Consider the following 26,251-nt stretch of genomic DNA (forward strand, 5'->3'; position numbering starts at 1 on the left):
AACAAAGCAGCCTAGACTCGTGACAATGCGTACACTTGTGGATTCCAGCATTGTTGCCATAGAATAAGTAAAATAATAATAATAATAAAGTAACCTACGTGTGTGTGTGTCAAGTTTTCACAACGTGTGGAATCTTTTATTTTGAAGTTCAAGTAATCCATTTACCAGATTAGCACTTCAGTGACAGCCTTTGGTTGCCTTCTTAAGGCTTGATGTGTTGCAAATAAAAATAATATACCGCTGTCAGACACTCAGGCTATCATGCGTGTGCAATGTCTGATGAAAATCGCAAAGATTCAGAGGATGACGACGATACTGACAGTGACAGCGAGACGGGTGGCCGAGTTTCATTTTTTAGCAAATTGCTGATCAATTTCATTTACGGTAAGTTATTTACTTTTATTAACCTTTAATATAGTTAATTCCGCTATTGTGTGGTAAATACATAAGTACAGTACGTTATATATTGCTGTGAGTCGTAACAGCGGCTCAATGTCATTTATTTGCAGCTACTTAGTCCTCGCTTCTCTGTTTAAATGTTAACACCTACCACCAGAGAACTAACAAGAAGTCTTTTTTTCTCTCTTTAAAATCATTTATTAATCAAATACCAGGCTGCACTTATTCATAACACATCCGTCGATATCAACCGGTTCACTCCTGTGGCGTGACGTCATATTTAATTGCCGTCTCCGCGAGATGACGTCCAAGTTCCGTCGCAGTTTAATGACGTTTATATGTTAGGGATGTTATGACATGGGTCTAAGAATGTAGTTCTACTAAATTGCTCTTTGGCGTTTGTCATTGTGTTCCATATTTCGCGCAACCCATAGGTAGCTGCGAAATAATGTTATTAACACGCTTCATATTTTTCGTATCTTAGCTTGTTTTGTAGCTTAGCATAGCATTGTAGCTCAGCTGCATTGCTCAACAGTGTGGCAGATGTGTCAGAGGGGAGGCGGTTTTGCGAGTCACAAATTTGTCTCGCATCCTGGCTGAATGCGTTTTCGTTCTTTTGATATCGGCTGAGGTAACAACGGTTTCTTCAAGTAGATTTTGGAAAGTCGAGGTGTCTGCGAGGCATTCGCAACATGTTGAACATTCCAACTCAGTCGTTCCCTGCGCCGAGTTCCCAGCAGCGGGTCGGACAGTCGGGGAGGACCAAGGTAAGGACGCAACTAATGAAAGTCGTTTTGATCGTAATAATTATTTAGAAATAATGATAATGTGTCCTCAAGTATTTTCCTGTCCTTTATCATGCAGGTTGCCTTGAAACCAGGCCACAGTCTTATGGACTGGATTCGGTTCTCCAAAAGTGGTAAAGATCTAACCGGGTTGAGGGGGCGTCTGATTGAAGTTACCTATGAAGAACTGCAGAAACACAACACCAGGAATGACTGCTGGACTTGTGTACGAGGTAAGAGATATCAACTTGAGGACTCTTGTGGTTAAGATTATGACTGAAGTGTTCTCTAAATCACTTATTCTGAGTCAGACTGACAGGCACTCACAACCAAGGCTTGACACCATGACACATGCCGCTGTGACTACTCAGTCACTCAGCATTTTCACTCATCACAATTTTGCTGTTGGAACCAACTTGAGCATTTGGTAAAACAGGTCGAAGCACTTGAGAAAATGATGTATAGTATAGGCAGTAGGGGTGGGAATCTTTGAATGTCTCACGATTCGATTCAAATCAGAATTGATTTTCGATTAAGAACAATTTTTGATTCAAAATGACTTGATTGACAAGGATTTTTGCTTCAATGTATAGATGTTCAAAAAATCGTAATGATCTACTCCAGTCTGACTCGCTAATTCTAATTAGTGCTCTACTCGCGGCACTTTTATCACTCAAAAGAACGGCTCCATGCTGCAAAAAAACTACTTTTATTGATTGATCGTGACTTTTTCCTTCTACTCTCTAATGTGGCTACAACTTAACAGTGTATCAGACCGCATGGAACCACACTGCCCCTAAGTGGCAATATAGGCACACACAAACAAAGGGAAGACAGTATAAAATAATTTAAATGAAATCGATTTTGGGACATTTAAAATCGATTCTGAATCGTACTAAATGAGAAGCGTGACTCTTATGAGAATAGATTTTTTGGCACAACCCTAATAGACAGGTTATTCTCCTTTCTCACTGGTTCAGGATAATTAGGCTGTGGTCTGAGAGTGTTGCTGAAATTCACCTGCATTTGGCAAACCTATTTATACAGTTGAAACCACTGTCTGACATGAAATTAGACTAAGCTCTTACTCTTAGTCAATTAGGATTGCCAAAATTATTTAGATTTGTCAAATGACAGAATAATGAGAGAATAACTTTTTAAAATTCCTTTAAGGTCAGACGTTTACAGACATTTATCATTAGTATTTGGTACCATTGCCTTTAAATATACACTATATACTTGTATTTCAATACAACATCTTACTTTTGCTCCCATTCATTCAGTATTTCTGTCTTGTCTGTTACTGTTTCCCCATGCCTGCTTTCTAATTTTATTTTAAATATCCCCAAACTCGATATTGAAGTTAGCGCACAAGTGTTTCAAAACTTTTGCATCAGATAACACACACACAACTGGTACTGCTTTGTATAATTGTTTAACATTGACTCTTAACTCTTTGACTGCCAGACGTTTTCAGAAAAGGGATGCCGCCAGTGCCAGCCGATTTAAGCATTTTGACTGATTTTCAAGGTCCACAGAAAATGTTCTGTTTGGACTATGGAAACACACGTACTACCAAATGAAAGATTGGACTTTCATCTTTCATCAGAAAAAAAGAGTTTGTTTCTACCTTATTCCGTTCTTTAGTAATCAACAATAGAAAATGGTTAGTTTGACCCAATTTCGCCTGTGTTGGACCAAAATACGGAGAAATCAAGCTTTTAGTGAAACGATATTATTTCATGCATTCTAGTGAATTTGACACTTCTTTTTGTCCATGAATGATGCCACAAACACCTAAATAGTGCTTTACTTCTATAAAACACTACCACCAAGAATGAAAAAGTGTTTTTTGATAGCAAAATACGTTTATTTACATTCAACAGTGTAACAATTTGACAACAATTTGGCAAACTATTTACAAATGTGTGCAACTGTGGTGCTATTTACAAATATGTGGATGTTTCAACGACAGTTTTTCTTTTTGTAACACTCTCCTGCGTGCAAGGAGACGCAACAGCATTTGCACAAGATTGCCTCTTCGCGTGCGCCACTTTCTTGCCGGCCGTTTTTTTCCGGGGAATAGCAAGTATATACTGCAGTGTGTCATCAAGTCTAATATCAGGATCATGCTACGGTTACGTTACGGTGGTGTTACGTCTCGCTTCCCCGTGTCCTTCAGTTGCTATACCGGGTTGGTAGGAGATGTTCTGATCCATTTTATCCACTCCATTCATGGTAGCATCGTAGTCCAGAAACAGTGTCTTCTCCGTGATCAGACTGTACCCGCTCCTCCGATGAATATGCATTGGGCTCGGGGTACTCTTCATTGTCCGATCGAATGTCCGCTTGTGCAGCTCCGCGTTTTCCGGCCTTAGCAGCGCTAGCCGCGCTTTGCCGGTGGGGCTTACTACGTGTTCATAACAGTCACGTTGGCGTAGAGCTCGGAGTCATCTTCATCATCATCATCAATCTGCATTGGTCGATGCCAACTCTCCATCGCCCGATCGAATGTCCGATTGTGTAGAAGTACCCGGCCGGCTATTGTGCGCGTTTTCCGGCCTTAGCAGCGCTAGCCGCGCTAGCCGCGCTTAGCCGTGAGGCTTACTACGTGTTCATAACAGTCACGCCAAAGCTTCCAACTTTGGCGTAGAGCTCGTTGTCATCATCATCGTTGACATCAATGCGCTTTTTAGTATTGATTGATGCTTTCCGTCTTTGAAAAAAATGCTCAAGCTGAGCTGCTTGTAACCGGTTGCTTGGTCAAGCCATTGTGGCTTGGATCAGCCATTGTCTCCTCAACACTCTAGCTCCGCCTCACGTCTTCTACTGACGCCCACGGTGGGCGGCCCATCCAACCTTGTGCAAAGAGAGTCATCGCTGCCCTCTAGGGGCCAAAACGAGTCTTTGACTAATCAGATCAGCCTGATACTTTCAGCACAGCTGCCCAAGGCTTTCCTGCACCCGTTTTTGAAAAAAAAAAAAAAAAACATAGGGGACGTCTTTTAACGTCCTCGGCGCCCTTCCCTAGGTTTATGCTAAACGTTTTATAACGTTTATGGCAGTCAAAGAGTTAACAGCCGCACCTTGACTGATATCATTGACTATGGTTTGTAGGTATGGTGTATAACGTCACCCCCTACATGGACTACCACCCTGGTGGAGAAGATGAGTTGATGAAGGCGGCAGGCATAGACGGCACTGACCTCTTCGACCAGGTGTGGAGGTTTTATGCTGAGTGTTAATGTTTCTATCTAGTATCTAATGGGTCATTCTGTGTCCATTCACACAAATATCCAGAACCTCCCCAGTGACACCTTTTCAATTTTCTTGATTTTTATTCCATTAGTGCCTTATGATGTGTACAAACACTACTCCATTTAATAACGTGGGTCTGTTTTTACTGCCAGAAATATGAACGGGCGGTTAGTGAAGGGGTTGGATAAAGTTTTTATCGGCTCAAAATGTTGACGAAAGGCAACTGTTGATGGGGAGGGGAAAGTTAATTCCCATCATCATGTGCCCACATGGCCAACCAGTGGCCTGAAGTAGGGGGTTCAAAATGGTCTCTCTTTTTTTTTTTGTCCTGTAGCTATATTTGGAGCCCTCCTGTGCCTCGAAACTCTAAATGCCGTACATAGTAGTTCCCAAATATGATGATAAATCAGTTAAAACTCCACCAACACAAAACATTTCCCAGATATGGAGTCTCAACATGTCAACAAAATGTGTGTGTGTATATATGTGTGTGTGTGTGTATATATATATATATATATATATATATAGTATTAAAATAATTATAGTATATTAGTCATACCCCAATCTACAATGTTGACATTGAAAATAATGGACTTGAACAAAAAATAATGATAATACTGTCATTCATTATTGAGCAAAAGTTCATTTAAGAAAAACTTAGATTTCATGGCTGCAAAAGTATGTGAAGCTCTCACTTAATCAGACATTGCACCTCCTTTTGCAATGAGAACTTCATCCAAACACTTTCTTTAGTGACTTATCAGTCTTTCACATCTACTTTAGGGGATTTTGCCACTCTTCCTTGCAAAACGCAGCCAGTTGAGAGAGGTTGGATGGGCGTCAAGCATAAACTGCCCGCTTCAGGTCCCGCCACAGTATTTTGAAATAATTTAAGTCAGGATTTTATCTGGGCACATCCAGAACATGAATCTTGTTCTTTAGACATTCCTTGGTTGTATTACTGGAATGCTTTGGATTATTGTCATGATGCATGATCCATCTTCTACCAGGCTGTAACTTCACAAAGAACGGCTTCAGGTTAGGATCCAGGATTTCACAATATTCCTCTGAATTCATGATTTCCTGGACTATGTGGAGTTGTCCAGGTCCTGAGGATGAAAAGCCATCCCAGAACTTAACAAGAAGTTTATTTTGCTGGTATGCAGTGTTGACCAAATATGACAGTTTTAGTTGTGACCAAACCGTTCAATTTTGGACTCATCTGTCCACAGAAGGGACTTCCAAAAAGCTTCAGGTTTGTCCCGGTGATCTTTCTTGTGAGCCGAGGCTTCTACTTAGCAAGCCTTCCACGAAAGCCTTGAAGATTGACTTTTCTTCTGATTGTTGAAGCATTCACATGTGTCCCAGATGCAGCAAAAGAGGTCTGCCAATCCCTTGATGTGATGTTCCAGTTGGCTTTTTACCTGAATTATCATTTTTCTTGTGGTTCTTGCTGATATTTCAGAAGGTTGTCCACTTCTAGGCAGGATTGTAGTAATTTTCAGTCTTCTCTAGTTGCAGATGATCGGTTTCACAGTGGAATGATGAAGCTCAATTTTTTTTTAGATGACTTTATAGCTTTGCCCAGACAGATGTGCTGTCACTACCCACTTCCTGATGTCCCCTGAGATTTATCTTCCTCTCAGCATGACTGTATGGGTTCACCTGGGTAAGACTAAAGTGATGTGCTTTTGTCTCTGTTTCAGTCAGTGATGCACAATTTCTTCGCTAAACCTCTCATTTCATTGGTCCATTTCAGTGGTTAGTTTAACGACCAATTTGTCCTACCTGATCCTACTTGACTGCTTGTTTTAAGCAATGCAGCTTCAGGTTCACTTACTTTTGCACCTACATGAATTAACCAAAAACTCTTTTTAATTTAGTTTTGACTACAAAATTGATTTTTTTAAAAGAGAACAATGCATTGAAATGCTAAACCTACACTTGCTATTTTATATAAAAAGTAATGGTTCAGAATGAACAACAAAATCAGGTTGAAACAATTGCAAAGTCCAAATTGCTCAAGAGGTTCACAATCTTTTGAGCAGCACTGTATAAATAGCAATTTGCTGGTCTGTACTTTCTTTAAAATAAAAGATGAAGGCCTCCAAATTTGGTAAAAAATGTAGTGTGTAATTCCTGGGTCCCAAATGTGGGCGTGGCACCCACATTTAGGGCACCATAACTTGAAAAGTGTTTCAAGACTTTGAACTAAGAGGCTCAAACTTCAGATTATTTTTTTTGACATAGAAAAGCACTAATGGAATAAAAATCTGGCAAATTGAAGAGGTGGCACTGGAGAGGGTGTGACTTGACACGGAATGTTGATACTGTTAATGTATTTATTCACTACCTATACAGTGTGTTAAATAGTTGGTACTTGTGGCTTGACTTTGATTTATCATTTTAAGTTGTTTCTGATAAGGAAAGACTCAAAGTGTATGTGGTCTATTTGTCCACAGGTCCATCATTGGGTAAATTATGAGTCCATGTTGAAAGAGTGTCTGGTGGGCAGGATGGCTAAGAAGCTCACCACAGCAAATAAAGGTATTTTTAATACAGTACGGAGTAGGGATAAAAAAAAAAAATCGACCTTTACAATATTTTTGCATGATCACTCACGTTTTCTTTAAAGAATGGTACATATCAAATAAATTCTGGCCTGTTTTGTAAACTTATGAGTACAAGTGTATATATGTTAATTTAAGATGGAAGTTAAGTCAAACATTTTTTTTTCAATAGTATTGCAAACATCATGGCTACATATTTGTGGTCACATGAAGTATATTTCTTTAATTTGACCTCCACTTTAAGACACTTAAGACATTTTTTTGTCAAGGAATTTAAGGGTTGATGAAACTATTATGCAACTTCCCCATGAGGTGAAGCAACCTTACTGAAATTGTGGTTTCATCTTCTTGGGTATTAGACTTTGAATGAGTTTCCTTTAACTGGAACTATCATACAAAATATAAAAATACTCTGAAATTGTGTGGGCTATAGTTATAAAAATATTTGACATTTTTTTATAGATTTTTACATTTAAAAAATTTATATCCCTGATTTTACTGGACAGTTTTGAGGAAACTACATATTTTGCAGCATTCTAAAGGTGGCTTTGGCTTATTTGTATTCTCCAGTAAAGAATTGCAATACATTAAAATAGGTGATGGATCATAAACAGCATTAATAAACAGATTATTTATGCACATGTTGTCAAGGCTATACATGTTCTTAATGTTTATTCTCCCCGTTTTCTCCTCAGCAATTATCCCACCCCCTCAACCAGTCTTCACGCCCCCTAACCAAGTGGCTCCTCTGGCCGTCAAAGACTCTCGACCTCGGTATAAGAAGACTTTTACAATAGAATGAAAAACAATAACCTCATCATGTCAGGTGAAGCCTTATGATCTCTGCTGTCTCATCTCTGTGTTGTTCGAGCAGGTACGATTGGTTCCAAACTGCGACAACGGTTCATCTGGTTATTTATACCCAAAGGAAGGTAACTACTCATCTGCTATGTACACCTTTGTCCAAAATCAACAAACATCAAAACGTTAAATGATCAAACGCAGAAACGTGACGTTTTTTTTAGATGCACTGAACTAATTTTGTTTAACTTCTTATTGGCACTTTTGCCAAAAGTCAACCGGTATCTATGTGTCCTTACCATGGGCACAATAACCTCACCATTGAGCTTATTTCAATTATAATAAATTACTGTTCACAAAGCCATAACATCAGGAGTCAGTCTTCAGTCAAATAGATGCAAAAGGAAGCTTAGCTTACTTTTTTATTTGTATACAGTATTACATTAGAATGCAAGCCAGGGGTGTGGTTTACGTTTATAAAAAAAAAAAAAAAACGTACTGCATTTTTATTAATTTTTTAAAGTAATGCTTTATTTTGATATTACCATTAGCTACCCAGCTCTGGCTGTATCGTCATTGATCTTGAGGCTGGTGTACTACGAGTAGAAGTTCTGCTTGGGAAAATGTCCTACATGGTACATTTACGTGAGTAGTGATGGCAGTTTAAAATGTATTCTTTTTTTCATGCAAAGTGTACAAATGGGCTCATTGTCCCATAGATAAGTTGCCAAATCTTCTTTATTCGCTGTTTTAGGTCTTTCAGAAAACGTCGATGGAGACATTGCTGGTAAGATACCTTAAGTTTATTTATTTATAATGTATTTAACACTTATAAGTTTCTCACACCTAACAACAAATGTAGGAATATGTCGCATGCATATGATTGTTGGTGATTAATACTTAATTTTTATACAGTAATGTTATTTTTGAAGTACGCTGTAAAAAAACAAACATTAACAATTACCTCTTTAAATATAGCGATATACCGGGGGAAGACTGTAAAACATTTTCGTCAGCCTTATATGACTGAAGCTAAATAAGTCTTGTTTTTCTGTCTTACACTGTGCTGCCATTTTGTCAATAGCTCACACTACCTTCTCCGTTGGCAAGATCCAGGTGACCATCCACAAGCAAGCAGAAGGAAAATGGTCACGTTTTGGTCAGCCTTTGGAATTCCACAACACATTTGTAAGCAAAAAAGAAAGAGGTGAGCTTCAAGTTTGTGGAAACAGGGATCAATTTTCAATGCCCTTAAATTAACCTACAATGGAAATAAAAAGTCTGCACACCCATGTTAGAATGGCAGATTTTTGTAATATAAAAATTAGACTGATGAAGTCATTTCAGAACCTTTTCAACCAATATTGTGACCCATATAACCTTTACAATTAAATTGGACAAAAATAGCATCTTATTTTTCAAATCTATCACCTTGCGCTGGATATGAAACAGCTTTTTTTTTTGTTTTGTTTTTTTCAGCTCTTCTCTTTCGGGATTGTGTGTTGGTGTCAAAGACTGAGGTGAACCATAACACGCATGTGTTTCAATTGCAACTTCCACGTGGGACTATCATGCATGTGCCTGTTGGGAAACACGTATACCTCAAATCCCTCATTCAAGGTACATAAAAAAAATAAATTGGCCTCTGTTCAAAACATATTTGAAAGTGCAAACTTGTGTATAGGAAAATCATTCTGTGTACTCTGGTCTACCGGTTTAGACCTCGGCATATTTATGTGATGCCACTACAAAAGGCCATATAGCACATTTCATACACAAGAATGAACAAAAAAAAAAAGGTTGTCTTTCTAATTTCAAGCTTCAACGTGTTTATGCTTTATTCAGACATCGAGGTAGTGCGGCCATACACGGCAGTCGACCAGGGTCTTTCAATTGGCCCCAATACCTCCTCAGAAAAAAAAGACCTCTACCTCATGATTAAGGTTTATCCTGATGGAGTGCTGACTCAACATCTCAATAGCCTATGCATAGGTAAGTCTTTGTCGTTTTACTAGTGTAAGAGTGATTGTTGTACACGTAAAACGGAAATGTTTTGAATATTTTTTTTAATTGATTCAACATTTACATTAAGCAAATCTGTCTTACAATGAATAGCTATGAAAGTCTTTGTAGTCAATACACTTATGCTGCTCTTAACCAGTAAAGCAAGCAAGAACCCTGCTGTTAGCCAATCAGAATTAAATATTTTGAAAATGATGTGGACTTCCAGGAAAGCAAGCTGATTATCGTAGTGTTTAATCACAAAAGACATTAACAAAAATATACTTTTACCTTGGAAAACAATCAGCCATTTTTGTCTATTTTCTGACCTAAATCAAACCAGTAACCAAGTCATAAGCAATATACGTGTGCATTTTCTATACTCTCAATTTGAAACAATGTCCTGTTAAAAAAATTTTTTTAAACAGATTACTCTATATTGATTATCAAAATAATCATTAATTGCAGCCCTAGTTTATATTATTTATATTAGTCTATTGCGGTTGGGGTCTGGAGCGATAATGATGGATTACTGTAACTCAAATTATTAAAAAAAAAAAAGAAAGAAAAAAAGAAGATAATTTCTTACTAAAACAAAAAGTGCAATGTGTCCACTACAAACCAGAGTAGGCTTGCTTCTATGATTACAGAAACAAGGTGATGCAAACAGGTATGTATAAAGTAATGATGAGGCAGACTGTAATGCTCAGTTAATTCAGTTTTTATCCTACCTAGTTTTACTGATGCTCTTTGTAACGTTTCCTTCAGGTGACCATGTATCTGTTAGTGGTCCAGATGGCAGCTTCAGTCTCCGCTCCCTTCGCGATACCACAGTTCTCTACCTTTTAGCAGCAGGCACAGGCTTCACTCCAATGTCTCGTCTCATTCGAGTGGCCCTACAGGAGATCGCCACTATCAGGTCTGTTTAAAAAAAAAAAAAAAAAAAAAAAAGAGGGGGGGGGAATCATCTATGCGTCTGTGTGTTAATCCTTAGATGAATTTATCAATCCTTTAGTCTGGAAAAACGATTCAATCAATGTAGCACTCCTTCTATGGAAGTTTATGTTCTTACTCTGACATGTTTTGAGGAAGAGCTTGAATGATTTTTCTAGGGATTTTAATGATTTAAGTCATTCTTTTTCTCGTCTTTCCCCTCACTTTGACGTAGTCCCTTGGTCACAAGATAGTGTCAAACAATGGTTCAAATGAACAATTACATTCATGTTCATGATGAAGATGCGAAAACTTATGACCACGACTGCATGTGTACATCCCCAGGAAAACCCACTTGCTGTTTTTTAACCGACGGGAAGAGGACATCTTGTGGCGAAGGGAACTGGATGAACTAACTGCTAGTGATGAAAGGTACTGTAGTAATTGTGTTAAAAGCTTTTTATTAGCCTTTTCCAGTTTTTATTAACACCGTTAAAAGGTGTCACATTTTAATGTATGGTGAAACAAATCTTTTCGTAAAGGTCACTGAGTGTGTGTTATGTGTGTTTTATTTAAAAATATGAATTAAAATCTGATTTTGAGGGCGGGGGGTAATCTGGGATTTTATTTAATTTTAGAGCCTAATCGCCCATTTTGAGAAGCAACTTTTACAATTACACATTGATGACAGAGGAATCTTTTGACATCCTAAGGATATTTGTGTTCATGTGATTTGTCAGGTTCCAGGTGGAGCACATCCTCTCTGAGCCGTGTGAAAGCTGGACAGGCAGGACGGGCCGTATGGATGAGTCAATACTTCTGGAATTTCTCAGTAGGCCGGAGGGCTCCAAGTGCTATGTTTGTGTGTGTGGCCCCACGGTCTTTACTGAGCAGACAGTCGGGTATGTAATGGAACACTTGGAAAACAAATCATAATCAGAATATACTAAATAATATCATTGATATTTGGGGGGTGAATTAATTCATGGTCATACCAGCAGGATATCGTGCAGGAGTGACGCTGATTTAAATTTTCATCTGTCAGGTTGGTGAAGCAGCAGGGCTACAGTGAAGAGGAGATCCACGCCTTCCAGGGCTGATGTGCTATGCTGCAAACCTGCAAAGACTGCACGTGCCTTTGACTGGCAATCAGACTGAACTGTAATTTATACCGTACATTTACAGTTTGTGTGAGAAGAGGACATTCTATGCACCAAGGACGAGATGATATGAACTCTTTCACTGCCAGCTGTTTTAGAGCATTTTGACTGAACCCCCCCCAAGACCCACAGAGTATTGTTTTCTATGATCAATTTACCAGACAGACAGTCATCTTTCACCAGGGAAAAAAGTTGACTCCATCTTCTTCTGTTCTTTGGTATCATCAGTTGGTTTCATCTTTTTTGTTAAACAAAATGTCAAGCACAGTGAGTGAGTTTGAAACTCATGTCCTTCCACTTAACAGTGACATACAACTTTGTGTCTACCACTTGAAATACCAACAAAATTGATTAGCGTTGTGACAAAATGTGAAAAAGGTCATTGTAGCCACTGTTTATCTTACATAAGGAAACATTTTTGTCAAGTTTATTAAAAAAGTTTTAAATAGTATTGAAGACACAAGATACAAATGAATACAATTATGTTAAGCAGTTACTGTATGCAAGCATTGTACTGGATCTGTTGCAGTCCATGGTGGGTTTTTATGTACTAGTCGAATCTAATTTGAGGCAGATGCACATGCAACTGCTGTGGAAAAACGCCATGCTATATATAACACCCGTGTAATTTATTTTTACATGAAAAAGAATTTCAACCTGTTAATACCAACTGTCAGCTGATGCCCAATAAAACATGACCTCAAAAGTGAAACTATTTTGTCTGCATGATAATGATTAGAGGCCATTTTCCTTCAAAAGTTCAGCTAAATAAGTGTGGCCAAGCCACAGTGATTGATCGGTGAACCTCTGTTGGGGCTTATGAATCAGGAGTAGGGAGTATCATGCCTTGTTTTTGCAGATGTCTTATGATATCCAAAATGGAGTCCAACTCCAAGCGGAAGGCTTCCAGCTCTCTGGCTTTATCCAGTGCAAGGCTTCTCCAATGAGCCACTTGTGACTGCTGATCACCCTCCATACATGAGCCTCCAATGATCTGTAGGAACAATTTGGAGTGGTCACAAGTTCACAACATACAGACCAGCTGTGGGAGAACTGGTAATAGGGTGAAGAAAATACAACATGCCATTATCCTGTCTCCAGAATACATTTGAAGGCAAGATGTTACCCGGAAGATACTGCCTTGATATGCACAACCTCATGAATCTACATCTTTTTAAAAAGATTCACAGAACTAGATCGTCTCGTCTGTTCTCAAAAAACACGTTTCCAACAACAATTTGTACCATGTGAATTCACATCATATGTCAACCCAATCTACCTGGTTCAACTCTTGCTCTCTGTCTTGGTATCTCAGGTCCATGGTGAGAAGCTTTGCCTCCAGACTACATAATAGTTTCACTTCTGGACTCTGTGCTTCTTTGGCTTCCTTCAGTTCGTTTAACAGTCTGCTTAACTGAAAAAAAAAGAAGAAATTTACTAAATTACTTTAGGTACTACATCACTCTCCGGATGGTAGCCAAACTGATGACGGTGCTAAGTATTGAAACTGGTTAAGTTCTAGTCACCTCTGTTGAAGCTTCTGTCAAAACAGTACTGTGGGAAACTGAAAATAATGCTGCGTTGAATGAATGCTTCACATTTAATTTGCGAGTACTGAAGTTGGCAAGAAAATTGTTTTAATAATACAACAAGAATCATTCTAGCGCAAGTGGTGCAATGCGATTTTTGTGGATTTGGTCGAGGCACAGGCAAATAGATTCTGAGCTCCACAGACGTGGATTTCGTCGTATTTCATTCATAGATATGACAACAAATTATGACTGTTATCATTATATTTCCTAAAACACCCTCTAAGACTGTGGCGCATCTATGCGGGGGTGGGATGTTTGTGTCACAATCGCGGGAAAAAGCAAGCAACTGAATTGTGTTTTGTGAGACGGAAGAGTGTAGAATGAAACCTGAGACTCCAAAGCCGCCTCTCGAGTTTTGGATACCGCAAGTGCTTCTTTGGCCCCATGTAGCTCTTTCAGCTGATCTTGCAAAAGTTTTACCATGATCTGCAAGACGATGAAAGAGCATAAATGAGTAAAACACATTTTGTCTTTTGACATTATTGATTCATCTGACAACACATTTAATTTGGCGTGAAATGATTACCTCCCGAGTGTTCAGTTCATTGGTAAGTTGGGCAACCTTTGAAAAAGAGTGCTCCATGGCATGAGTGGCACGCATGTGGTCCAAAGCCTTGAGGTTTTCAGCCTTCAAAGAGGAAATCTCCGAGTGCTCCATGGCATGAGTGGCACGCATGTGGTCCAAAGCCTTGAGGTTTTCAGCCTTCAAAGAGGAAATCTCTTCCAAAAAGTGATCCCTTTGCCTGAACACATATATTCATATTCAGTCAGTCCCATTCTGTCGCAGAGCTTGAAAGTGTTGCACTTGAACACACCTGCACAGCTCCTCCTCAGCTTGGGCAACATCAGATTTCAGTGCCTCCTTTTCCTGCTCATTGTGAAGTTCTAGCTGCTTCATATAATCTCGAAGAGCGTCATTCTCCTTCAGCACTTCTGTGGTGCGACTCTCTGTGCAATGGAATTATGTACCCAAAAATATTGCATCTCAACTACTATTATAGCTGTAATGATAAGTCAGTTTTAATTGTGTTGTACAGTACATTAGATTATATGAACATATTTAGCTTATTAAGCTTCTAGCAAGTTCTCACATGCATACCTGTAAAGACTGTGGGCTGGTAGGTTTTCTCACACTGAGCAGCAGGGAATATTTCTTCCTGTGCCAAGAAGGCTAATTTGACTGGGGATAGTTGTTGTTTAGTCTCTTTAAATTGAGAGTTGTGTTGCAATTTAGGACTGGAGAGCAAGTTCCTCCTCTCTTTCTGCAATCTTTCCACAGTACGGGTCAACTCTTGAATAGTTTGTGTTTTGGTAGCCAACTCTTGGTTGAGTCGGATTATGCGGGCACCGTGTGCTTCCTCAGCTTGTCGCTGGTGTCGGCTTGGGCTGTGCCGGGCCTGCAAGGAATATATGATGTATACCTTTTTCCACTAGGGCTCTGCTGATCATATCATCCATGATAATAACAACGTTTTAATCATCATTGCGTAGACTTCGATGAACTAATCTTTTGAACGGTTCTATTTAATAAACTGATTCTAAAGATTCAGTTCACTTAAAAGAACTGTCATGCCCATCACTACTCACAATACTCACCTTGTATTGGACTAGTCTCTTGAGAGTTTCAATCTGGTCCTGAAGAAAGATTTCCTTCTGCTTGTAGGCTTCCTTTACGTGCTGTAGCTCAACCTTCATTCTTTCAACTTGCGACATCCATGATTCAGTACCCGTCGCTGAAATTTCTGCCACCTCTTGTTTACGCTTCAGCTGCTGTTCTAACTCAGAGATCTGATGTTCGTACCGCAGCTACATGATGAGACATAGATACAGTTTTGATTTGATTTGGGTTTAGTAAGATTCTTACGGAATTAGTGGTATAGGTTGAGGTAAGCATCACCTCAACGATATCAAAAGTAGGAATAGTGACAGAATATGTCACATATGACACACTGTAGCCTCGCCAGCCAGATTGATATTTGTGATTCACTCAAGGGAGTTCTTCACATTATCAAACTGGTACTTCACTAGGCAGACCCGTTCGGGTAATACACTTTAAATGCAGAATTAAAATGAATCCAATTAGTCAATTTATCGATTGAATAATACATCGATTAATTGATTCTAAAAAAATATTGAATAGTGACGGCACTAATTTGAATTTTACCTTGGTGTTCTGGAACTGTTTCTCCATCAAGTGCAGATTTTCTTTGGCTTCTTCATCATGTCTCTCCATCTCCGCCTCAATACGTTGTATCCTACGCTCAAGAAGGGTGTTGATGTCGTTAGATGCTGACTTCCTCCCAGTGGCCACAACCCCTTTAGCATCAGCAATGGCTGCAGCGGCGATGAGAGATGACAGCGAGTTTGGGTTTTTGGACTGTAGTATCTGCTCCAGCTGCTTGACCTGGTCAAATCAAAGAGACTTTTAAGCAATAACCAGAGGAAAGAGACACTATTAATTCTAACAAGCTGGCTTATTATTGTGTGTGAGCCGAACCTGCAGCTGTAGGTCTTGCAACCTTTCAAAGTCCACCGTTTTCTCTTTGAACTGTACCGCGCTACTTCTGTTACCCACCTGGGCTTTCATGTTCTCTACCTGAACATTAGATTCAAAACAGCAAGGATTCAAAGTCTTTAACTATTGTTTTCATACTAGCCTATTGTAATATGGGGATTGGCATTGCTATGGCCAATATTTGCAGACCATTCTCTGCATTGAGTGTTGCGTGCAATTATTACACAATTACAACTGACCTGCTCTTTAAGTAGATTAATCTCTGCTGTGGCAGCCTTCAGTCGCTCTGCATCGTTTTTGGACAACACTTCCTGGTTTTCTGCAAACCACTTGAGCTGCTTCTTTAGTGCAATGATCTCTTCTTTGTACGCATCTTCAGGTACCTTGACTGGCATATTCAAAAAGTGTACCAACTCACAATACACATTTATGGATTACTCAGAAGAGTACAGTATATAATCAAAAATAAATATCATATACTGTATCTTATCATTTCTGCTCTAGTGCTAACTGTTCGTTGTCATTCCTACCAGAGGCGGAGACAGTCTGTGCTTTAGCCATCTCTCTCTCCTTTTGGATTAGTTCCATGTCAAGATGCAGAGCCTGGTTTTCCTGCCTTAGTCTGTGAATGTCTTCCAACAGCTTGGCCTCATTCATCTACTCGCAAGAAACATTTTAATGATCTGTCAGGAAGCCCCAAATAAACTTAAGATTAAAAGGTAAGTGTGTGGTAGTGATACTTCCCTGAGATATATTAATGTCAGCTAATAAGTCTTTAATACGATGATCCAAAGAGGATGACGATTTACTGAGTTGCTCTCTGAATGAAGTGGAAAAACATGGTAATTTATTATTCAGTAGACAAAATGGTTCAAGAGAAAAAATACAATCTGCATGCACTTCATAATAAGGGCACAACACTTTCAATGTGTTTTTTAAACAAAAACATATTTGGAAAGGTCACCTTTCAAAAATGGCCACTGCTGCATTGCCAACATTTATTTAACCATATAAATATGATGTAGCATTATTATTATCATTATTATTAATATTACCTTGTGAAAACCAGCTCACTTTGAAGTCTTTGGTTTTCATGAAACATGGCTTGCTCATCGGCTGTACTCTTGGCCCGCTGAGCTTTCAACTGCAAGTACAGCTTCTCATTCTCCTGTAAAGGGTCACCATACGTGTTAAGCATTCTGTGCATATCAGACAAACAAAAATACTTTGCTAGTACTGTACTTCATAGTGAGGTACTACTATAATCTGTTATGAAAATGGAGAGCTAACTAAACACTTGTTCACCTCGCAATCTTTGCAGCAAACAATACCTGTTTAAGTCAGATACTTCAAATAGACTAGACCAGGCCAGAAAAGAGTCATTATGACAACCAAGAGAGGAAATGTCAAGAATGCTTACCTGTTGGTAGCCTTGAATGATCATCTCCTGATCTCTTATTTCTTTATTAATCTGTTGCAGGGTTTTCTCAGTCGTAGGATCTGCCGCTTTTGCCAGTCTGACCCTTTTACTGTCTTCTTCTGCACTATGCAACTATGAAAAGGAAAAATACCACAGCTTGCCATAAAACATCTCCAGCTATTATTAACACAAATGTCCAGTTCCTTTGCATATAGGTTTATGATCATATTTAAAAAAATAAAAGGCAGAATTGCCATACATACAGTATACAGCATACCTTGAGATGTGTACTACATTAAATGTAGGAACACTGAAGGGGTTGGTGGCTCTCTATTACTTTTAGCCTCTTACGCTAAACAATTAACTATGGTTCTTGAAATGCGCTGGGAGTTTTTGAGCTAGGTATAACAAGGAAGCATGACAACGTAACCAGTGATTTATCAGTGTTTGACAAAACCTAAACCATCATTTATAGCCAATTTCTGACTCCTAAAAAAGGTATTTGTGCATGATTATCAACCTTGCTCTGCAGAACGTAGTTTTGCTGTTGGAGCTCCTCTTTTTGTTGCTTCATTGTTTGCAGTTCCTTATCCCTCTGCGTCAGCTGACCTCTCAGCTCCTCCACCAAAGAAATGCCCTTCTGGAAATTAAAAAGTGTTGAGAAATGGTGAAATACAAAGACAGTTTTGTTAAATAGCCCTATCCTACCCAAGGACTAAATTATGGAGTGTGGCTCTGAATATTAAATTTCATTCTTAAGACATTAAAATCCATTGTAACTGGACTGTTCTAATTGTCTTTGAAGACAGTACAGCGCTAGCTGGGGCGTTGGTGTGGAAACCCAACTATTCATTCCCTAAATTCGAGGCACATGAGAATAAATTAAGGTGTCGATTCAGACATTTATAAGACAAAGGCAGGGCTGCAAAAGTCGTACATCTGTTATTTCCTGGCAACTGTTTGAGGCCATCTTCTGTTGAAGGACATTCACTAATGACTGGACAGACACCACAAGCTCACTGCTCTTCTTCAGATCTGGGTCTGCAAAAATGAAAAATGAAATACAGCGTATATGTTAAGATGAACAAGCTCAATTATTAACAAACCGCATGGCAAGAAAATCACCACTGAAAACACATTCAGGTTAATCAGAATGAAAGTTAGTTACGCCTGAAACATCAGTATTAACCTGTGTTGTTGTCATCTTTTACTTTGTTTTTCGCAGTTTTGAGGCTGGGCTTTATCGCTTGGGAAACAGAAGATTTGGTTGCAGCAGCATTTTTATTCACTCTTGGCAGTCGTTTACTCTCAACCTTCTGGACTGTTGGAGTTGCCACGAAGGGCTTCCTGACTGACAAATTTGTTGAGGGAGGATTTCTGGTGCAGTGACGGGGTTGCTATGAGAAAATACAGACAATGTGTTTAGATATTGGTGGTTTTCAATGCAGTGAATGTGATGAGCTATATATTTTGTATATACTGCTAATGCTTTACAAGTGGAACCTTCAAATTTGAATGACCCTTAAATTGTACAATTAGGAATTTGGCCAGATTATGCACAGCTTGCTAAAAAACACATAACTAACTAAGCATGTGAGGATCCACTGTATATAATTCTATATACGAACAATCGCAAGTCAATTATGTTAAAATTCAAAGGTTCCACTGTATGTCACACCTTCTCAAATAAAACATCTACAAAGTACAACTCCATCCAGAGTTTTAAATTCTTCTCACCGGTTCTTTCTTTTCTTTGCCAAGCTGAGGAGCCCGGGCAGAAGCACGCGTGTTCTGTTCCTGCATTAGTCTCTCCACTTCTCTTACGTGCCATGTCAAGCCCACATTAGAATGTTCTGGGAGGATGGATTGAGAGCTTTCCAATGTATTTTCTCCTTTCACCTTTATTGGCTCCTCCTTCTCTGGTTGTTCATGGCGGTCCTCATTTTTGGTCAAAACTGGAAAAGTTCTGCCTAACGGACAGAGGGTCTCCTCCTTGTCATGTTCACTATGATAAACAATGTGACACGGAAGATTATATTAACCAAGTCAAAAATGCTACATATACATAATAATGCCACAATTAGGCATGCTAAAGCAGAGCATAAACTATGGGCTAAGTCAAGGGTCTGCAACCTGCGGCACTAGAGCCGACTTAGATTTGGAAAATAAACATTGAATTTTAAATATCTTGGTTTGTTTTTCAAATACAATTCCAAATTTGAAGATTATGGTTTTGATTATTATTATGATTAATTTTTGATTCATTGGCTATTATTTTGCAAATATACTGTTTATTTTGCATAGTTAATTGAATAGTCCATTTTAGTTCATGTTGACAGCTGATTGCACACTCCACACGTGATAAGATGATAACACAACACAAAAGAAGATGGCATTTTTGGTTCACTGCAGCTGGATCCTTTGGATTTAATTTCAAGAATACAAGACCCAATACACATTGCCTATTAAATTTGATAGTAAGCATCAACTAAGCATTCTTTTTCCCCAGAGTTCAAGATGTAGAGATACATTTATTTATTTTTTTATCCCTGCAGCGGTGCATTGATTTCATAAAACTTTCATACATTTTTTTATACATTACTGAGTGTCTGATTGCTGAAGAATTTGTGAGAACTAACCTGACTGGTCGAATGGGTCGCATCAATTCTTCAGCAGTGGGTAATTCTAAACACAGAATATATATATTCATCTAGTTACTGTACAGGGTTGAACCAGGTTGAAGAATACATGCTGAACTTTAAGATTATTCCAAATTTATATCCTGGTTTACATGATTACATTTTACGGCTACTTAAAACTTAATTTGGCTATTTTAAATGTATCTATATTTTTGTGTATGTATCTAAGGTTTTTTTTTCTTCCTTTACAAGTTTGATTAGTTTTATGACGAAGCTTGTAACTCTATTCACTTATCCAACCAAACCAAATTTCCCCTTTGAGATGAACTGAAATGACATTAGCCCGTTCCAGAAGCGTAGGGGGGAGCTGGAACGAATTGATAGTATTTCTTTTCCTTTCAGTGCGGAAAGCTGATTTGAGATACAAATGTTTTGAGACACGCCCATGATCAAGACCCAAATTTATCTCTGGGGTGCAAAAATATTTTTTTCAGAATGAAGGGAATGTAATGGTTGGAAGCCACTGATCTAAAATAATTTGTGTTCTATGTTATAAAAATTGTATTACATTGGTCATTAACATTATTCTTCTGTCTGACTGTTAATATATTAGCTAAGTAGGGTTCATAATACAATACCAGACTCATTGGTAGAGGCACATTCAGGTGACTTTGTGGCTTGCTGACATTTCGAGGATAAAGCAACTGGTCTGTTGTTCTCATTCCATTCCAGTGACAGACAATGGAGTTTAGGGTCATCTGAATCCTCTCCAGTATTAATCTGTCGGTAGGCATTGTGAAGAGCGTCCATATCTGACCCTGTACTCTGTTCATAGAACAGGCCTGGCAAAAGAGCAAACATAATAAGTATAAGTAGGAAAAATATTAAAAGAGAATCTCACGGTGGTTACTGAAATACTAAAAATTATCCAATGCAAATCAGGCATTGTTTTTTTAATTGTGATCAAATAGGATTACTGAAAAATAATGGAACCAAACAGGACAAAAATTATGGCGCCCTTGAACAAAAAGGACACATGCATGTTACCTCTGTCCTGAGATCTTGGAACTTCTAGTACTCCTTTCCTTCTGCCTTCCATCTGTCCTTGAGAGTCATTGTATGAATTATTATACAGAAACTGTAGCCAATGTTAAACTGATTTAAAAAAAAATGATGCATCATACATAACATAAAACATGAAAGATTGACCTTTATATATCACTGCCGTCAAGCCGAAGCCTCAGAAATCACAGTTTGACAAATTTCACATTAAAAAAAAAACCCGATACCTTTTATACCGAATTATTGACCAATCTAAAGAGTTTCACTTTGATGATACTATGTTAAATACTTGAACAAAAATGTTGCTTTTGGGGTCTCCTGAAAAGTGACGATTTCAGAGGTACAAGGTTTTGGCTCGATGCCAGCAATATACTGAATTAAATATATTGACTTCCTCAGTTAAAGAATAACTCAACACTTATTCATCTTTTTTTTTGGTTACTGATAAACTGGTGTCTACAAATGCTGTCTACGTGGTCCTGGTCATTATTTTTACATTTTAGTACGTTTGTTTGAAGCTTGAATTTGGGGCAAAAAAATAAATAAATGTTGGTGCCATTTTAAAGTTAATTGCTGAGATAATCACAATTTGGCTATTTGTTCTCTCATTACACGAGACTATACGTACTACGTACACTTGTTCCGCATGACGCCACCCACAGGCTCATTCTCATACAAGCCTCCTAAAACGGCTTCTTAGTGAGTTGCTGCTGTCAATCACAGTCAGACCACGCCCACCCCTCTCCCCATTCGCGACCCAACGGTCCTACAGACAACACCCCCTTTAAGCGCCGATTTATGATATTAGTGAGGGGTGGAGCAAGAGTCTGACTTCCTGTTGCGTAGTCCTTTAAAAAGCTTGCATAAAAAAAGAAGAACAAAAAAAAATCTTTGAGTTATGTCGGTATCGGTGACTACTCAAGAGTTGAGTACTCGTAGTGGTATTGGTCTGAAAAAATGTGGCATCCAACAGTCTCTAGCAACTGCGTTGTGGGTAACCACAAACTAACTAAACTTATTTGCACCCCTTACAATGTGCAATAATTAGTTTTCCTTTTCTCCTTTGTTATGTTCAGTCAAAATTTTCAATTGTATTTTCAGTTGTCTTTTCTTTTTTTTTTTACATTTCAGTACATGAAGCAAAAAAAATGCATTTTACAAAATGGTGTTCAACTGGTGTTAAATCCACTGTGTATCTTTTTTTTGCCTTACCTTTTGTAACACTTGGAGACATTCTAAACTTCTGGAAAACAAAAAAAGCCCAAAGAATTAAAATTAATCCTTTCCTCCTTACAATGTTCACATGAATTTAAAAAAGGAGGAAAAAAATGCTTATAATGAGAGAAAGACTAGTGCCATTGTCAGCTATTAAATCAAATAAGCTTTTGCAAAGTTGTAACAGCAAATGGTATTTCATTTATATAGCAACAGTATCACATTAGCATTCACACAATGATGGCAGCTCCTACTACCACAGAGGAGAAGCAACAAGCTCATTCACGCACTGGTGAAACACCATCTGGAGCAAGTAGACATTCTGTTTCTTAGGAATATGCAACCAGACAGTGGAAGTCAATGCCTGCGAGACCGCTGGATTAATGGACAGCACTAGGATGTTACCGAGTTGTGCTGTCCATGATTAACCTAACTTGGCCTCTTAGGTCAAATTGTGTCAAAAAAATGTTTTAACAAACCTGTATTTCAACATCCTCATCTTCAAAATCATTATTACGGTGTGGGAAACCTATGAACATGGAGAAAGAAACAAGGAGACACTCAGAAAGGGAAAACAAGCCGTCAAATATCCATCCCGCTTACGTGGGGAGCCTTCAATCGATTTGTGGTTATCATCGTTCAGATCATGTGTCTCCTCAGCAATCCTGCAGGGACGATACCCATTCTCATTACAATGTACCGTTATATCCTAAATTATTCATGCTCTGGACAGTTTCTGATTTAATTCACATTTGGTAAATAGGTATCTTTTAGCTGGAAATGATACACACAAGGCTGACAAGGAAATGGTAATACATTAAATTATTCATACCCTTACTCAATACATGCATACCTAAAACTATAAATGTACCATCTAATAAAACGCGGTGAAACCTCAATTTAACAGACTGATACAGCCAAGAGGTCATCAGTTATTATCTTGGCGGCTGTGTGTTGGGACCATTGAAGGTACTATATCTCTGGGCAAAGCAAAGCACGCTAGAGGAGATCATACAGGTATTTTCATACATGCAGTATGTTGTTCATTATCTGTATAACTTAGAAACTAACAAATGATTTCCACAAACTTTGGGGAGACATAGGGCTGAACAGAAATGCAACTACGTATTTACATACCTGAGGTAAATATCAGTGTTATAACTTGCAATGCCAATCTCTTTGTTCAACTGGCTATAATCTATATTTGATGAAGCATGCGCTTCAAATTCTCCAAAGAACTTGGCCTTTTCCTCTTCTTCCATCAAAGTGTCCAATCCCTCACTCGAGTTTGCACCTGTGATAAGGGTAACAGACAATAAATTGTAGATTAATGGCACTGCTGGATGGCACCTTTACAAGAACAGAAATAACCATGAAGAGAATCTATACATTTACATAAACACATCAACATCAGTTAAATGCTTTGTGTTAAATGTATTTACCTCTTCCTATTTCACTACTGTGTTTGTTAACTTTCAATTGTGACATGGTACCTTTCTGGGATTGATGACTGCTTTTTGAAGCTGACAGCTTGTCATGTAAATCCCCCGAGTCATCTGAAACAGACTGAAAAGTAATCATGGTCAAGTCACTATGAGAAATAACTTTTGTTAGAGTAGACAATGTTAAGTATTGTACTCTTTGCGTGTTCAATTAACTGAATGGTGAGATCCTGGTGAAGAAGTCCCTTTGCAAAGGTAAATAATTATCAGAAGCTTCTGATGACAAAAGGCTGACGACACTGAAGCCGTGTTCTATCAGGTTCTGTGTCCGGCTCTCCGTCACATCCTTATTTATTAAAAAGTGGGCAAATACGAAATGTCTCCACCCATCAGCCCACAGTACATTTGGTTACAACTCAGTGAATACAAGAGAATCTGTTCCCATGGGTATAAATCAGATTAGAGAAAAAACAATAATAATAAGCCTGTGACTCCCTTCCGACCGGCAGAGACCGAAACTCCCATTAAAGATAGCAAATGTACAAACCCGTTGCCCTTTCTCATGAAAGTAACACAGATAAGAATACAATTCTATTCATTGAGCCATATTGCTATAACTAAATCCAAAACGGCTAAAATATAAATTAAAACTGAAAAACAATGTTAATAACTCATCACTTTCTATTTATATGTTACATTTATTCAGATTTGTGTGTTTAAATTTAGTATGCTTTGTAAGCTACTGTGGCATTTTATACCGGTTTACTAAAAAAGGCATAACATCCTATCAAAAAAAGAAGTAACTGATTCAATTTGCACTTGAGCGAATAGGGTCAATGTTGGAAACATCTAACTGTGTAGATATTACCAGTGCAGCTGCACAACATACACACAAGCTCATCTGTGAAGCGTTGTGTAGGTAATGTCATGGCTGCTTGTGGAACATGCTCACTCCTCTTTTTTAATGATGTAACCCATGATAACCCAGCAGCATAAATTCATAAGTCTACAAAACCATTCGTCTGGCTAATTATAGAAAAATGCATCCAAGCTTAGTGGGAGAAGCTTCATCACGAAACAAGACCCAAAACACAGTGCCAACACGTCAAAGGATTTTGTCAGGGGTGAGAAAAATTTAAGGTCTAAGAGTGGTCTAGAGTGGCCAACTCAATAAGCGGACCTTGACCCCATAGAGGATGCATTTTACCTGAGTGAAGGGAGGAAAAAACCCAGAAACAAACAAGGGCAAGCGTCTGATAATGATTAGACTGACTTACCTCCTTCAAGAACAGCTGCTCATCCAGTGGCTGTTTGGCTTGATTTTGAGACATTATCATGCTATTGCTCTAAACACCTCTCAGATCCTGGCAACAAGAATAAGAATCAAAATAATAAAGTGGGTGCTCACCTCAAACCCAAATGATCTTGCAAGCCTCATAAAAGAGCATTTCAAAGATGATAAAAATTAACAATATGGATATTATTCCAGCAATTGTGTAAATAAAGCCTTACATCGAAGCATTTTGTTCGTGTACTGTATAACACAGCGGCGTAAACGATTCTAAAACACAATTTTTGACACAAACAACAAATTTTGCAAAAGTAATTTGTCGAAATCGACATCCCGTTCTTATTCTAATTGGTTGTTTTAATACGATACATACAAAAAACATACGCTGTGTGACAAAGCAGATGATACTGTCTTTGAAAAGAGAATCCTACTGTGTTAGATGGTGTCAATTAAGTTTAGGAAGTTTATTTATTTATTACGTAGTAACGTTAGCCAGCTACATTTACCCTTTTGATAAGTAATTCATTAACTACGTTGAACTTCTATTTCAGTAAAGACATTAGTGTATAGTATACTGTATAATTCAACTCACATTAAATGTCCAACAACTCCGCCAGATACCGCCTGGTCCTTCCTGGTTACTTTAAGCCTTTGAGTCTTGACAGTTCCCGCCATAGATATATAGCACATAAACGCTGCCTTGAGTGTGATAGTCCATTTCTAAGATCGTCAGCGCATTTGCCATATTGCGTGTGGCACATCTGCACGTAAACTAATGAAAGTAAATAGGCTGAACTTTATAAAGCGCCTTTTTACAAAGTGCAACTAGTTGATACTTCTTGTTCATTCACACGCACGGTAAAATAATATTTGGGAAACAGACAAGGAGCCACAAGCGTCCTATGTGAATTTTTATCTGATTCTTAGTATGAATGTTTAATATATTTCATAGTTTTACATGATTGCATTAATCATTACCAAATAAATAGCTCCCAGACCCCGTAAATAAACACAATAAATAAATAAATAAATAAATAAATAAACAAATAAATAAATAATTCTACATGACAAAGTACAACCAAGCCGTGCAATGCTGCGTCGTTGCTCCGAACAAATGACTGCCGTAAGATGGCGGACACCTCGTCCTACTAACTATCAGTGTTCGAGA

General features: G+C 38.3%; 2 protein-coding genes and 1 long non-coding RNA gene across 5 annotated transcripts in view; 1 reads left to right on the top strand and 2 right to left on the bottom strand.

Annotated features, from left to right (window-relative positions):
- LOC147172019 (uncharacterized) overlaps window positions 1–657 on the bottom strand; it is a 31,360-nt gene extending 30,703 nt beyond the window's left edge. Inside the window, exon 1 of one of the 2 annotated variants that reach the window (XR_015095348.1) lies at window positions 166–657. This is a non-coding gene — a long non-coding RNA (uncharacterized LOC147172019). The remainder of the gene's footprint in view (window positions 1–165) is intronic. The other variant, XR_015095349.1, reaches the window with a different exon arrangement.
- cyb5r4 (cytochrome b5 reductase 4) lies at window positions 172–12,619 on the top strand. Its single transcript, XM_086078123.1, has 16 exons — window positions 172–384; window positions 1,054–1,166; window positions 1,264–1,417; window positions 4,302–4,402; window positions 6,905–6,989; window positions 7,708–7,786; window positions 7,887–7,944; window positions 8,365–8,458; window positions 8,568–8,600; window positions 8,898–9,020; window positions 9,293–9,433; window positions 9,659–9,805; window positions 10,583–10,733; window positions 11,093–11,179; window positions 11,488–11,649; window positions 11,793–12,619. The coding sequence occupies exons 1-16, from the start codon at window positions 273–275 to the stop codon at window positions 11,845–11,847; spliced, it is 1,695 nt and encodes a 564-aa protein (XP_085934249.1). The 5' UTR covers window positions 172–272; the 3' UTR covers window positions 11,848–12,619.
- On the bottom strand, window positions 10,909–25,721 carry cep162 (centrosomal protein 162). Of its 2 annotated transcripts, none has more exons than XM_086078120.1 (28): window positions 25,676–25,721; window positions 25,070–25,156; window positions 23,844–23,916; window positions 23,488–23,644; window positions 22,954–23,015; window positions 22,830–22,879; window positions 22,348–22,378; window positions 21,121–21,172; window positions 20,712–20,915; window positions 20,074–20,119; window positions 19,172–19,439; window positions 18,624–18,831; window positions 18,372–18,475; window positions 17,955–18,074; window positions 17,435–17,566; window positions 17,070–17,182; window positions 16,759–16,834; window positions 16,545–16,671; window positions 16,254–16,402; window positions 15,997–16,095; window positions 15,664–15,903; window positions 15,096–15,305; window positions 14,599–14,896; window positions 14,315–14,447; window positions 14,026–14,242; window positions 13,827–13,925; window positions 13,187–13,321; window positions 10,909–12,901 (listed from the first exon to the last, which is right to left on the bottom strand). In XM_086078120.1, the coding sequence occupies exons 5-28, from the start codon at window positions 22,984–22,986 to the stop codon at window positions 12,725–12,727; spliced, it is 3,321 nt and encodes a 1,106-aa protein (XP_085934246.1). In that variant the 5' UTR covers window positions 22,987–23,015; window positions 23,488–23,644; window positions 23,844–23,916; window positions 25,070–25,156; window positions 25,676–25,721; the 3' UTR covers window positions 10,909–12,724. The 2 variants fall into 2 exon arrangements, with proteins under 2 accessions (XP_085934246.1, XP_085934245.1); XM_086078119.1 differs by having other exon boundaries at window positions 10,913–12,901; window positions 21,121–21,177.
- Between the last annotated feature and the right edge of the window lie 530 nt (window positions 25,722–26,251).

This window comes from Leptonotus elevatus, chromosome 6 (genome assembly GCF_054856555.1).
Source record: "Leptonotus elevatus isolate MCC_2025b chromosome 6, RoL_Lele_1.0, whole genome shotgun sequence".
Lineage (NCBI taxonomy): Eukaryota > Metazoa > Chordata > Actinopteri > Syngnathiformes > Syngnathidae > Leptonotus > Leptonotus elevatus.